At 52.4% G+C, this 15,061-nt stretch overlaps 2 protein-coding genes across 2 annotated transcripts in view; one reads left to right on the top strand and one right to left on the bottom strand.

Moving 5' to 3' along the window:
- LIG1 (DNA ligase 1) overlaps positions 1-15,061 on the top strand; it is a 192,760-nt gene that overhangs the window by 94,125 nt on the left and 83,574 nt on the right. The window lies entirely within an intron of this gene.
- On the bottom strand, positions 5,849-8,413 carry LOC102742964 (cone-rod homeobox protein). The gene is made up of 3 exons (XM_081806156.1): positions 8,314-8,413; positions 7,376-7,527; positions 5,849-6,496 (listed from the first exon to the last, which is right to left on the bottom strand). The coding sequence occupies exons 1-3, from the start codon at positions 8,411-8,413 to the stop codon at positions 5,849-5,851; spliced, it is 900 nt and encodes a 299-aa protein (XP_081662282.1).

The raw sequence follows: 15,061 nt of genomic DNA, 5'->3' as shown, positions 1-15,061 counted from the left end.
TTTTTTAAAGATTTTATTTATTTATTTGAGAGAGAGAGAATGAGAGAGAGCAAGCACATGAGAGGGGGGAGGGTCAGAGGGAGAAGCAGACTCCCTGCCGAGCAGGGAGCCCGATGCGGGACTCGATCCAGGGACTCCAGGATCATGACCTGAGCCGAAGGCAGTCGCTTAACCAACTGAGCCACCCAGGCGCCCTGGATTTTTAATTTTTGTATGCACTTGTTTGGGTAAGTTGTATTTAGCTGGGAGTTTGTCATCTAAATTTTCAAATTTCTGGGCATACACTTGTTCACAATATTCTTTTATGATCATTGATAACTTAATGTAGGATTTTTTATAATGCCCTCTCTCATGTTCATTCTTGATAGTAGTAATTTCTTTTTCTCTCTGTTAGTGTTTTTGGGAGCTACTGATTTCCATGGCCTTTAACAAAACAGCTCATGTCTTTTAATTTTTATTGTACATTTTTTATTTTATTAATTTTTGCTCTCATCTTTACTATTTCTTCCCTCATTTCTAACTTCTTGAGATGACGTTAAAGATGGTTGATTTTAGGCTTTCTTCTTATCTGGGTCTCATATATCGTTTAATGCTATGGACAAATCAAATGGAAATTAGGAGATCGTGAGCAAATGTATGCCAGCAAATTTGACAACGTAGGGAAAAATGGACAAATGACTTGAGAAATACAACTTTCTGAAACTGACCCAAGAAGAGATCTTAATATATGAACAATGATATATCTGTTAAATAAATTAAGCACATAAATTACCTTCCTACAATAAAACTCCAGGCCCATATGCTTCATTGGAGAATTCTATCTCCTACTTAAGGAAGAAGGCATACTTTGCACAAAAGTCCCCTCCTGGCATCTGTCTTGGCTTTTCTTTCCCTGCCTAATCCCTTCCTCTGCTGTGCTTTCTGTGCCTCCCTCCTGGAGCACACTTTCCTCTCCATTTTCACCCCCTCTTGCTGCCCCCCATATCCTCTGTACTCTGAGGGGCTGAAAGCACCATCCCTAAGGTCACGTTTGCACATGGCATGGCCCCAGCCACTCCATCCTTGCCTCCCAGCCTCTGTCCCATCTCTACTCTGAGAAGCACCGGGAAGGCTAGGGCTGGACCCCGTTTGCCGTGGGAAGGTTCCTTACCCCTTCCTGACCCATGAAGTAGGGGAGCTGGAGGATGGAGCCCACTGCGTGAAGCTGTAATGAAGACTGGGGGGGGCAAAATTCAAGGAACATACCTAATGGTCCCTGGCACGTCATAAGTGCCCGATGAAGAGTTTGGCTGTGATTTTATTATTACTGCATGTCCTAGGCATGATTTACTGTGGAGGAAGGCATCACTTAGTTAAAACTTATTTGTAGGGGGCGCCTGTGTGACTCAGTCGGTTAGGCGTCTGCCTTTGGCTCAGGTCATGATCTCAGGGTCCTGGGATTGAGCCCCGTGTCTGGGCTCCCTGCTTCTCCCTCTCCCTCTGCCCCTCATCCCCACTTGTGCTCTCTCTCTCTCTCTCAAATAAATAAATAAAATATTTGTAAAAATAAATAAAACTCATTTGTCTCCATGGAGCCCCTCCCCCGGGGGGTCATGCGTCTGAATCTAATCCCTGCTAATTCTGCTGAGGCCGGACCATCATAAGAAGATTGGAGCATTTGCTAAATTAGTCCTGTTCAGGGACGGAGGAAACAACCAGGGAGGGGCTCAGAGAGCAGGAGGGGTGGGGTGGGGGGAGAACGCAGACATAAAGGGGTAAGGGGTGAGACATGAGTACACCTGAGCTTGAGACTTCGGAGGAAGGAAGAATGAGGGAGGATCAAAATCGGAGGGGAGGGGAGAAATACCAGCAGGGTCTGGAGGGCCCAGCAAGGTGAATATGAAACCCAAGTACCTATTCCTAGTTGTGGGATCTTGGGCAGGTCACCTGACCTCCCACAGCCTTGGTTTTCTCATCTGTGAAATGGGGAGAATAAGAGCATCTATCTGATACAAATAGCATCTCTCTGATGGATTGTTTTGAGAATCAAGAGTTTTTGGACTGGCTTTCTCCAGTGTCTGGCAAACAGTACATGCTCGGTGGATTTTTCTTTCTTCCTTCTAATGTATTGAGGTATAATTTATATCCTGTAAAATCTACCCATTGGAACAGTACAGTTTGAGGAGCTTAGACAATCATATACGGCCATGGAACCACCACCGTAATCAAGATATAGAATACACCCGGGGTGCCTGGCCGGCTCAGTTGGAAAAGCATGTGACTCTTGATCTCGGGGTTATGAGTTTGAGCCCCATGTTGGGTGTAAAGATTATTAAGAAAATATGAATACACTTCTCCTTTTTGTGGCCAAGTAAGAATCCATTGGATGGGGTGCCTGGGTGGCTCATTTGGTTAAGTGTCTGCCTTCAGCTCAGGTCATAATCCCAGGGTTCTGGGATCAAGTCCTGCATTGGGCTCCCTGCTCAGCAGGGAGTCTTCTCCCTCTCCCACTCCCCCTGCTTGTGCGCTCTCTCTCTCTCTTTCTGTCAAATAAATAAATAAAATCTTAAAAAAAAAAAAAAAGTCCATTGGATGGCCCAACCACATTTTGTTTATCCATTCAACAGTTGATAACTGTTTGGCTTGTTTCTGTCCTTTGCTTATTGCAAATAATGCTTCAATGAACAGGAACCCTCAAGTTTTTGCTTGAACACCTGTTTTCAGTTCTTTGGGGGTATATACTCAGAGGTGGAATTACTGGGTTGCTACTTTTTTGTCACCTAATGTACCTATTAAGCAGTCACTCCCCATTCCCTCCCTCCCAGCCAGCCCCTGGGCAACCACAACTCTGCTTTCCCTCCCTATGGATCTGCCTCTTCTGGACAGTTCATATGAATGGAATCCTACACTATGTGGCCTTTTGTGTCTGGTTTCCTCTGTGAATGTACTTAAAATCACTGAATTGCACACTTTAAGGTCATAATAATGGGGGTACCTGGTTGGGTCAGTCAGGAGAGCGTGCAACTCTTGATCTTGAGGTGGTCAGCTCGAGCCCTGAGTTGGGTGTAGAGATTACTTAAAAAAAATAAGATCTTTTTTAAAAAAGATGATAGTAATGGTCAATTTTATGTGCTGTGTGTTTTACCACAAAAATAAATGTTTATTGGGCACTTACCACGGACCAGAGGTTCAGGACCAGGTACTTAATATAAGGATCTCATTTCGTTCTCTCGAGGTAAGTTTTCTCCGTGTTACAGGAGGTGAAGCTGAAGCTGGGAAAAATGAATCACCCGGGATCCTGGGACCAGAAGTGGCTGACCCAGGCTCGGACAGCAAGTGTGTCTGACCCCACCAGCCCTGTGCCCCCCCCACCACACCCCCCCCCAATATACACACACACACACACAAATCTTAACCTGGGACTCCGGGACTGAGAGGGACAGAAGCAGACAACAGTGACTTACATTTGGAGAAACAGAAAAATGGGCAAAGAAAAGAGAAGAAAGAGAAAGAAAAAGGTACAAATCCAGCAAAGAGAAATGGGGACCTGGGAGTCTGAGGGACAGTCAGAAGGAAAAGAAAGAGAGAAACAGAGGTGAGAGGGACGTGGGGGGGACCCGAGGCTGGCTGACAGGGAGGGCCTGTGTCCTTCCATGGGCCACTAAGGCAGGAAGCGCGGCCACCCCCCTCCCCCTCCTTGCAGAGGGGAACTCAGGGGCTCGGCGAAGTCACAGCAGGTGGAAGTTGGCATCTGGAGCCCATGTCTCTGCTTAATTGGCTTTAGGGAGATACCAAGGAAAAGACAGTGACCAGACAAAGAAAGCACGTGGACCGACCCATGTCCCCAGAGACCGGGGGCGGGGGGGTTGGAGGGCCAGAGCGACCTCTTTTTCCACCTCCCCTAGTCGGCCCCTCCTCAGAAATTTAAAAAAAATAAAAACCACCCAGACTTTAAGCAGGATTCAGCATTTTAATCATTGTCACTCTGTGGGTGGCCTGGAGGGAAGGAGACTGAAGTCCCAATGAGTGGGAAAAGAGACACAGAACGAGGGGGGCTCCCGGCCGCTTGCTTCTCCCCCTTGTCACTCGTCCTGGCTTTAGGAAGTAGAACCTTTGCCATCCCCAAAGTTCAGGAGGCTGGCCCCGGGAAAGGAAGCCGGAAGCTCCTGAACAGATTCACCTCTACGAATTCTGCCTGGACCTCCCAACCCCCACCCCAGCATGCGCTGTCTTCCTCCGCTTATCCTTCGTGTCCCACACTGGACTCTGAGCCACTCCTGAGTCTGACGTCCCAGAGACCAGCATGACTCAGGCCCATGAGAGATAGTCACGTGGTGTGCTGAGTAAACCTTCCTTGTGGGTTCTAGTGATGGCGGTATTTCCTCAGGGGTCTCGGGGGTCTAGGCTGTGTGGACCTCTTCCGGCCTGGACCCGGAAAAACCATCTGAGGTTTCCTGACATGCCTTCCTGCACCGAGGACCTGGAGCTAGCTCCTACCAGCCCGTGAGCGCAGACGGCATGCATCGGGCTCTGAGTCCCTGACCTCAGATGGGCGCCTAGAAATCAGCCATAGTGGGAGAATTTGCACCATGGAAACTGGCAAATGCTAAAATCAGGGCTTTTCCTCTTCTTTGGAGGGCTAGTGGTTCCCACGTACCAGTACACAGCCACCTTCCTGCCTTACTTCCTGCTAACTTGTGAAGCCCCCCGGTGAAAGGCTCATGGCTTCTGTCTCCCCCAGGGCCAAAGACAAAAGAAAAATTCAGACTGGGGAAGCAAGGCCAAAGCACCAAACTTCCAAGAGTGTCAACATGCTCGACTCCTTCTTAAAATTCTCTCAGGGCTTGTCTCTGTTGCTGGGGGTCAAGTTGCACGGGAAGAAAGATGGCGCCGCCCCAGGGAAACTCCCTCAGGCCAGGCTCTCTGGTCCAATCCCCGCAATGGGAACAGGAAACAGAATCTAAGAGAGGAACTGTGTATTTGAAATGCGGGGCTTCCTCCAAATTCACTTCTCTCCCCTGACCCCCATCGCTTGCCTATTTACAGACGGGAAGCCTGCCACCTCCTCTTCTTTTTCGAAATACCCACAGCTAGAGGTGGGGCCCACAATCGGCCCCAAGTGCAACTACCCCAGTTCCTCCAACGCTTGGGTGAAATTCACCTTTAGAAAATCCTAAAACAAAAGGAGAAAAAAAGACATGAAACAGGCAGCTTGCCTTCCATTCTCCCACCAAATGTGCCCATTCTGAAAGAATGCATGAATGAAGAAATGTCTTTAAGAAAAATCTAAGAAGAAGAAGAAGAAAAAAAAAAAATATATATATATATATATATCAAAGAGCCCCCTAAACCTACCATATAAAACCTGACGTGTGAAACCTATAACATCCCCAAATGGATTTTTTTAATTGAACTGTATACAGTTGATCTAAGCTTCCATGGTGGGGCTGCTTAAAAGTCTGTCTTTGGATTTTCTAGAAGGATCTCTAGCCATATGCTAAGGAAGTTACGGAATTGAGCCTCCCTACCTGTCTCTCTGTTCAAGGGCATCTCGAGGCTGACCTCACAAGTACCCCCACATCAACCGCGAGTGTGGTTTAATTTCGTCTCGGGGCACATTCTCAGCACCAGTTTCTGGAGTCTGGGGCTCGTGGTTTACAATGGCAGCTGGGTTGAGGGTCACTAAGACCTACTGAGCCGCCCCCCCAGGCCCCCCCCACTACCCGCCGGAAAGCAAGGAGTCCCTGGGGTGGGGTGGGAGGGACTGTGGTGAGAAAAGCCACAGCCTTTGGAGGGAAAGCCAGCTCCGAGGCTTTCCCAGGGAGGCCCGTCCCGGGGCAGGTTGAGACGAGACGCAGAAGAGTATCCTCTACAAGATCTGAAACTTCCAGGCACTCTGATCCTTGTAGTCCAGAGGATCCATGGGGTTGTAGGTGAACTTCCAGGTGCCTGTGGGGTCCTTGAATTCCAAGCTGTCCACAGGGCTGTATGTGCCATAGCTCTGGCCCGACAGGGAGGTGGGGGACTGGGCCAGGGAGGGCCCCACGGATGGGCCGGAAAGGGGGCTGAGAGCCGGGCCCCCCAACTGGGGCACCATGGGGGAAAGATAGGGATCCAGGCCACTGAAATAGGAGCTCGGAGACCCATAGGCTGAGGGGGAAGAGCAGAAAGCAGAAGCGGGGGCGTAGGTCATGGCGTAGGGCGCGGAGGTCAAAGGAGGCCCCGAGGCCACCAGCCCCGCCCGCTGGGCCTCTGGCAAGGGGGACTCTGAGGCCGGGCTCCAGATGGACACGGTGGCCACAGCCGCAGTGGGGGAGCCTGAGGGGCCGGGTAGAGGGGGGCTGTAGGAGTCTGAGATGCCCAGGGGGTCCGGACAGACGTCGGAGGAGGATCTCGGCGACAGGCCTGCCTTCCTCTTGGCAGGACGAGCCTTGGTCTGCGCGCCCGGGGGCTGCAGCTGCTGTTTGTGCTGCTGGCGTTGTTGGCGACATTTAGCTCTGCGGTTCTTGAACCAAACCTGGGGGGGCGAGGGGGAGATGGCATGCGTGAGTGGGGAGGGGGCCCCGGAGAGCCCCCACGCTGCCCTGGAATGATGGTGTTAATTGGTGAAGCATGCCCGAGTCACAGCTCCCCGCCTTGCAGTCGGTCCTGGGGCACCCAGTCCGTCCATCCGACCATCTATCCACCCATCCATCCCATCATTCACATCCGCAATTATACACACACACGCACAATCATACGTACATACAAATAATCACACATGCAGTTGTGCGTACAACCGTGCGCACACGCACGTGCATCCATCTGATCACACTGACAGTCATACACATACAGTCATACAAACGCATGTTTGCACACTTAGCCAGCAATCAATTAAGACACACGCACGAACTACGACCTTGGGGATGCCTCCGTGGAGCCGACATTCTTGTTGAGAGCGACAGGTTAGAAATCAACAGTGAGTACATTGCATAGTATTTTAGAAGGTGATCGATACTTTGGAAGAACCAGCGGGAGCGGGAAGAGGGGGCAGCAGGGTAGGGCGTCAGGGGACATTGTGACTTTAAATGCGAGGGTCCGTCTAGGTCCCATTGACAGACACGGTGACCTGATTGGTCAATAAGCAAAGACTTGAGCAAAGTGATGGGGAATAAACCTTCCAGGTAGAAGGAACAGAGAGCGCAAAGGGCCTGGGGCCGGCGTGTTAGGTAAGAACCGGCAGGTGTGGCTGGCAAAGAGGGTGGGAGGAGGGGTACGGGGCAGTAATGGGGGTGAAGCATTACGAGGGCTATACATGACTTTGTTATGTCTCTACGTTACTCTATGACTACTCCCCCTCCCTTCACTCTGGGTCCCAGGACGGGCAGGAAGGGGCCCAGGGCCCTGAGCACCCCACCTGAACCCTGGACTCAGGCAGGTTGATCTTCAGAGCCACCTCCTCTCGAGCATACACATCCGGGTACTGAGTCTTGGCAAACAGGGCCTCCAGTTCCTCCAGCTGGCTCCGGGTGAAGGTGGTCCGCTCCCGCCGCTGCTTTCTCGGGGCGCCTAAGGCAGGGACAGGACAACGGGACCATCCGGAGACCCGGACCTCCCAGTCTCTTTGTCCGCGGGCGGGAAGCCCTGATGTCCAGCGGGATGCCGAGAAGCCCTTTCTGGGGGTGCATCTTCCCAAAAGAAGGGTGCACCTACTCCCTGATCTTGTAGACCTCACTCTGTCCCCCCTGGGAAATGGGGCCCCTCTTGGCCCGTCATCTTGGGTCTCATGCCTCACCCCGAGAACTGGCCTTAGCCCTGTAAGCAGGTGTATAAGTTTGGTTTTTATCCCCTTTTTAAAATTTCTTACGCACAAAGACATGTTCAGTTGAAACACGCCATTGAGAGTACTCAACACCTTCTTTTTTTTTTTTTGACATTTTTTTTTTTGTTGTTAATTCATGAGAGACAGAGCGAGAGAGAAAGGCAGAGGGAGAAGCAGGCTCCCAAGGAGCAGGGAGCCCGATGCGGGACTCGATCCCGGGACCCTGAGATCATGACCTGAGCTGAAGGCAGACGCTTAACGACTGAGCCACCCAGGCGCCCATCAACGCCTTCTGGTATAGAAGAGAGACAGGTCCAGCTAAAAGGAACCACTTCCTAAATTGCTATGAACACCCCTACGCTTTCCTGCACCCCTCAGTGACATGCAGAAGTGTTTGGCAGATTGCAAAGGACTACATACAGCTGGTGTGTGACTCCAATATCACCCTGGTAAGTTCCCAGCTTCTTCCTGAGAATAAGGGCCCCCGAGGGGCCCCCGAGAGCTTGGGGGGTCAGGAGAAGGACGGTACTCACTTGGATAGGACACAGCTTGGTGCATCAGATCCACGCTGGGACCACTCAGGGCCAAGGCGTTGACCGAGTAGTGGGGCCCCGGGTTCATATACGCCATCATGATCTTCGGGGACACCGCGGCCCAGGTCTGTGGGCCTGCAAGAGAGGAAGGGGCGCTCAGACACTCCCCAGGTACGGCGTGGTGCCCGGCAGCCCAGGTCCAAGTCCTGCTTCAGGCTCTTCTTAGGTGTGTGACCTTGGGCACCTATCTCTCTGTGCCTCAGTTTCCACGCCTATGAAATGGCCTTCTGCTTAAAGTGGGCAAAGCTTCCCCGAGACCCCGTCTGCAACAGCAGCTGACACTGTAATGCGAATCCTAGGCCCCAGAAAAGATGTCCAGCCTCGCACAGAATCACGGACAGCAGGGTGACCCGCTGTCCCGACCTGCTTGGGACGGGGCGGTTTCTAGAGATGCGGGCATTTCCCCCACAAACACGGGAAGAGTCCCGGACAAACTGGGATGGCAGAGTAGCATGCAAACGAGTGAAGGATGATCTTCCACGACCACGTGGGACCCATCAGGTGGGCAAAGATAAAAGAGGTCAACATCAAAAACTAATGATATAATGTATGGTGATTAACATAACAATAAAAATTTAAAAAAAATAAAAGATAAAAGAGGTCCGTTAGCCCCGGAGCCAGCCTGGGTGCGGAGAAGCAGGCGTTCCCGTGTCCGGTCGGGAGCGGCGAGGAGCGAGCATCATCCATGCATCAGAATAAACTGGAAGCACTGATCAAAGTGAAATGCCCTCTTTCCTCTCCCCACCCCCCTTCCCCGGGGCAATTTGCCTTCGGGGCGCCTCCGTCCCCTCGAGGGAAAATGGGAATGCAAACAGCATTTACATCTTTAGGTGGTTGGGCGGGTAAATGCAAGGTGCGTATCAGCAGCTCCTTAAACTAGCACCTGACACCACGGTCAGGGCCGCGCAGCGAGCAGCAGGGGGCGCCCCTCGCCGTTTGCAAGCGGATGTTCGCACAGGCTTTGCACGAGGATTTCCAATGCGCGCGCGTACAATCGACAAAATGTGGAAGCAGCCTCTATGTCCACCAAAGGGGAGGTGGTAAGTAAATTATGCAAGTAGATGATGTCACATGCATTCAAGGGAATTCCATCAAGTCACTAAAAAGTATAAGGCCGCCGCGAACTGATTTTTACAGCTCTCTAGTAAATAGATAAGAGAAATGATCCTACGCTTGGCAATAAGAGGAGACGGTGTGTCATTTCTAGATCATCCTGGGAGCCTGTTTAACAGAACCCCTCCCAGCCCAAGGGTTATTTCATTTTCTAAGGGACCGGATCTCTATTCGGGTTGCTATTTGCTATGGATCAGCCTCCGGACTCTGATAAGGTAAAGGGTAACTTGCAAGAAGTTTGGTGGCAAGTGATTTGTCTCTGCAGAAAGGATGACCTCAAGGCTACAGAGGATTTGCTGCCCTGTTGCCCAGTTTCCTTTCTGTTTTTTGCACGTTCCCTGAAGAACCGTATTAGCCCCTGTTCCTTGACTTTCCCCCTTTGAAACGGCTGGTTTCCTCATTTAATAACCTAAATAATATTTGATCAGGGCTTATTATGTATGTGTCTGAGAGTCAGGTTTTCCAATTTTGTTAAAATTAGGGACGCCTGGGTGGCTCAGTCGGTTAAGTCTCTGCCTTCAGCTCAGGTCATGATCTCGGGGTCCTGGGATCGAGCCCCACATCGGGCTCCCTGCTCGGCAGGAAGTCTGCTTCTCCCTCTCCCTCTGCCTGCCGCTCTCCCTGCTCATGCTCTCTCTGTCAAGTAAAATCTTTTTTTTTTTAATTCTTTTTGTTAAAATTACACTTTTTTTGAAGATTTTATTTATTTATTTGACACAGAGAGACAGACAGACAGAGACAGAAAGCGGGAGAGAGAGAAATCCAGGTTAGCGTGTAGCGTGTATATATATATATGCACAGAAAATTTCCAGGAAGGACAGAGGATACCACTAGAAGTGAGGCCCTCTGGAGAGGTGTCCTATATCCAAGCCTTGTTTTTATAGTTTGGACTGCTCTGTCACCGTACGGATATATAAGCTTTTCAAAAACAAAAGCAACAATAAAATCTAAACAAAACAAAAAACCATGAGAGCCTTTCCGGGGCTCCCTATCGCCCCCACTAAGATGGCCTCGGGGAGCCTCCCAGCCTCTCTGGGTGTGTGCATAAGCCGTTCCCTGGGCCAGGAATGCCTCTTGTCCGGTCCCTGTCATAGCTAACCCCTTCTCTTCCTGCATGCTCCAGCTCAAGCGTAACTTCCCTGGGGAGCCATCCTATGCGCTAACCTGGATTTCTCTCTCTCCCTCTTTCTGTCTCTCTCTCTCTCTGTCTCTGTCTGTCTATCTGTCTCTCTCTCAAACACACACCACTATTTCAGAAATAAGTAAAAGTAGAAAACAGAAGACCTTTGCTTTAGCTCCTTCCCCCCTCCCGCTCCCACTAGCCTCTCCTTCTCATCCCTCACTTGGGGGATGGTGTTATATTTATCATAAACTGGGGTCCTACTGCCCCTCCAAGAAAAATGTTTGAGATTCCACCTTGCTGTAGGAGGTGGGGATGTAGCAAGAAATGAGGCACACAGCATCACTGCTCTCATGGGATTGAACCTCTGGGAAAATGAAATGGGGTAACGGGATAGTGACGGGGTTTGGGGCGAGGGTAAGACAGCTCATCTAGACGGATGGTCAGGGAAGGTCTCTCTGTGAGGATGGGACCCTGGGGCCGAAAAGCGATGGGCTCAGTCACCGTGGGAAGATGCCTCCAGGCAGAGGGAACAGCAGCTGCAAAGCCCAGAGGCTGGGATCATTTTGTCTCGTTGGAGGAGGAAACCAGGTGCCCAATGTGACTGGAGCAGAGCGATCCAGGTGGAGAGCGAATCAGATGATGTAGGGCCTGGCCAGGAAGGTCATGGGGAAGCTCAGTGCTGGTGGTTACACTAAAAGCAAAAAGCCGCTTTAAATCCGAAGACCTGATGGGCGTTCTAGGAAGCCCCCAATAACCTTTCCCCTGGTAGTCACCCCCTTGTGTTCTCCCCTCCCATGGAGCAGGGCTGTCATAGGCCCCCCATTCGGCACTGCATAAATGACAGGGTGACCTCCAAGGCTGGCGCTGCTCTGGGGGGAGCCGGTTGGGATCGTGGGGGGGGGTGCGTCCAGGGGGCCAGGAACTGAGGTGTCCCGCCAACAGCCATGGGACCAAGCCCCCCGTGGAAGGTCAGTTCCAAAGCATCAGGCAACCCCTCCAAGGACTCAGCCCTGGTTGACACTGGACTACATACAACAGCGCGAGGAGACCTGAGCACGAATCATCCAGTGGAGCCACCCCGGATCCCTGTCCCTCAGACGCTGTATGAGACCATAAGTGTTTGTTGTTTTAAGCAGCTAAGTTTTAGTGTGGCTCGTTACACGGCTAGGGCTAACTCACCTGCAAGCCTTCTCTATGCAGGACGCCCTTATGTCAACAGAGCCTTGGGAGGCAGACTCGGCATTCCTGTTATGCTCCCATCTCACAGATGGGAATGTCTTCAGGCTCGGCACCATTACTTGCCCAGGGTCACACACAGACTGTGGGGACCCGGGATTCCAACCCTGGGTTGGAGGCCCCTGAAGGCTGTTCTCCCGGCACCCAGCCTGGGTTCCCTCTGTCCTCTCCCTCTTCTCCAAGGGAGCTTCTGGAAGGTGCGGAAACAGGGAGACGTGTGGCACTGCCCTGCTAGGGACCAGGTGCAGAGCCTGGGACGAGAGCATCCACGTTCATTGTCTTCCCCATCAACTCTGTGCCGGGTTTACCAGGCTAAGCGGTTGGCCTTCCAGGAGAGCCCAGCATTCTGCACTGGGGTGATCCACCCTACGGCCAGGGAATCTGAGCCTGGGGTGAGGAAGGTGCTCACCCAAGACCAAGCAGCTGGTCACGACAGTGACCTCCAGGATTGAGCGTTTGCCGGCTTCCCCAGACAACCCACAAGGGTTTTGTGGACAAGACGTCCGCAAAGAAGAATAAAAATAATGTCGGACAGCCAGTGAAAGTTTTCTCTGGCAACAAGATGAGACAGCTAGCGAGGTCACGGCCTCGGGACTTGCCTGCTCTACACAGGCGTTGGTGTCCCATCCCAAGAAGCACAGACAGCAAGAGTCACGATGTCTACCTTTTGTTGAGGATTTACAGTCAGCCTAACAGCAACTCTGTCATCATCCCGCGGGTGAAGTTCAAGGCAATGATGCTTCATTGTCCCAAAGGTGGGCTGAGGAAGACCACTCTCCCTGCCCTGGGGACCAACCCGTGGAAGCCGAGGCTGGCGCTTGGGGCTTCTGAGGTTCAGCAGCCTCTGCGTCCAGGCTCCCACCTGAGCAGGTGCTCTGACAGGGAAGGCCTGAAGGCTCGCACCCACCTTGTGCGTAGTCAAGGAGATGATCCCATTCTAGAGGTGGGGAAACCGAGCCTGAAGGGCACAGAGGAAGGTACCCCCCCTCAGTCAGGCAGCTGACAACCATAAGCACCTCCAGTCATGATCCCCCAACTGCGCCTCTAGAACAAGATCTCAGGGAACAATCATCCCGATAAAACTTCCTCCAAGGCAGGTTCTACTATGATCCTCGCTTCACAGAGGAGGAAACCAAGGCTCAGAGAGTAGAGTCCCCTGCTCTCGACCCCCAACTGTGCCCCCGATCCCCCCAAAGCAGGATGAAGCCAGCTCCCTCTCCTGGGCTTCCTGCAGGCCAGGCCTGTGACATGGGGTCCCAGTGGCTCTTCATGGCAACTTGTCATTGTCACCACTTTAGCAGACTAGGAAACTGAGGCTTAGGGAGGTCACGTGAATGGCCCAAGGCCACACAGTGAGTAAAAGGCAGGCTTTAAGCCCAGACTCCGGGGGCCCCACACCAGCCCTGGCAAGACTCCCCCAGATCAGCCACGTTCAAGGTCCTCCTTTGCCTTGTCTGCGCCGCCCCCATGAGCTCCACCATCCGGTGGGACAAGGAGCTGAACTATACATCCTCCTGACCCAGATGGGACTTGGGGAAGCAGGAGTCTCTAGAGTAGGGAGGCCCCCAGGTAATCACTCCACCAGCATGTGAGCTGAGAATCTCGGCATTCCCGGCCCCGTCGGGCCACCCCAGAGTCTACCCTTCCTCCCTCCTGCTGCAGGCCAGTGGTTCTTGCATTCTATTCCTGTCATTCAGCATCTGCTCAACAAATAACTAGGCACCCCAGGCATTCCCCCATGCCCTGGCCACCCTCACTCCCTCCTGCTGCGCTCACAGGCACCCTGCACCTCAGACACCAGGATGGAAACGCCATTCCCTAGAGGACCCTGCAGCAAACATCACACATCCCTTCCTCTCGGCCCCTGAGAACTGAGAATTGAGTCTCCCCTCTCTCACTCCCCCTCCCTCCGTCCCCTCTGCCACTCTTGCAGACACTCACCTTCAGAAACAGGGGGACGGGGCTCTCCTGGCAGGTGGCAGAGGCTGAAGGAAACAGGTCCCTTCACATGGGGCGATTTTAAGCCCTGGCTGGGAGTGATGTCATTTGCAGTGGCCTGGATCTCAGAGGGTAATCCTGGCCCCGGGTGGGGGACTTGACTGGATGCCAGGAGGTGACATTGGCTGGGAGGGGGAGGGGCACCCGTCTGCCTAATCCCCCTTCTCCTCCCCAAGACATCTTGGCAATTAGGCCTGATGGGGACAGGAAGCCCCAGCTCCTGCCTGTGACCAGGAGCCCCCACTCTTCGGGAAGTTCTTCCTGAGGTCCAACTGGTGTCCGTCCCGCTTTGGCATCCCATCAAAGAGGAAGGAGAGAAATGCTGGGTGTTGCTGAGAGATCATTTGAAAAATAAGGGGTGCAGGGCTTTCTGCCTCCCCTCCTGGGTCACCCCTTCTCTCCCCAGCATTCTGTCTGCCGACTTATTCAAACCTGTCTGGCCCCATTGTTCGTGGCTTCTGGCTCAGTTTCCCCTTTTCTCTCTGTTGGCCTCGGCCTCTATCACTCTGGTCTCCAAACTTTCTGTCTCTAACAGACATCAGCTTCTCCTACTTGCTCTACTGGTCTTTGTTTGGGATCTCTGTGCCTCAGTTTCTCTCTCCCTTGGGCCCCCGGCTATGCCATTCCTGCTGCTTCACATGTGTGCCCCCCACCTCGTTCTCCAACTCTGTGCCCCTCCGTCCCTGTCTTGATTGATTTCCTTGCATTTCTGCCTTGGTCTCTTGTTCTCGGATCTCTCATTCCCTTTCTCTCCCTGCGACTCTGTCTCTGTTTTGCTTTGGGCACCTGTGTCTCTCCGTCCCTGTCTCCCTGTCTGTCCACCTGTCCCTGCAACTCCAGCGTACCCCCTGTACTTCTGTGCTTCTTTATCCAACCTCCCAAGTTCCAAGCTCTGGTCCTGTTTCTCTCTCTTTTTCGCCAACACCTCATTTGATTCTCTGGTTCTCGATTTCTTTCTCCCGACTTTCCCTCCAATTCTGCTTTTTCCCTATCTTGGTAGCCTCTCTCACTCTGTACTTGTGATTGTCCTTGTCTCCATCTCCCTCCCTAGGTCTGTTCTATTTCGCCATACACCCGAGCACGCACACGCACGCGCACACATCCTCGCACACGTACATACACGCGTGTGATGGTGGTAATCCTGCCTTGTGGCTGGGTCATTGTGTCTCATCATAAGGGGCTCTTTCTTTCTCCACCCGCACGAACCCCCTGCCGGGG

This window comes from Leptonychotes weddellii, chromosome 16 (assembly GCF_054177405.1).
Source record: "Leptonychotes weddellii isolate Sample4059 chromosome 16, ASM5417740v2, whole genome shotgun sequence".
In the NCBI taxonomy this organism is placed as follows: Eukaryota; Metazoa; Chordata; class Mammalia; order Carnivora; family Phocidae; genus Leptonychotes; species Leptonychotes weddellii.
This window is presented reverse-complemented; position numbering and strand designations above follow the sequence as displayed.

Coding starts and splice junctions, on each gene's coding strand:
- LOC102742964 (XM_081806156.1), bottom strand. CDS start 8,413: ATGATGGCGTATATGAACCCGGGGCCCCACTACTCGGTCAACGCCTTG. Junction 7,528..8,313: donor CCAAGCTGTGTCCTATCCAA/GTGAGTACCGTC, acceptor TCCCTGCCTTAG/GCGCCCCGAGAAAGCAGCGG. Junction 6,497..7,375: donor TGCCTGAGTCCAGGGTTCAG/GTGGGGTGCTCA, acceptor TCGCCCCCCCAG/GTTTGGTTCAAGAACCGCAG.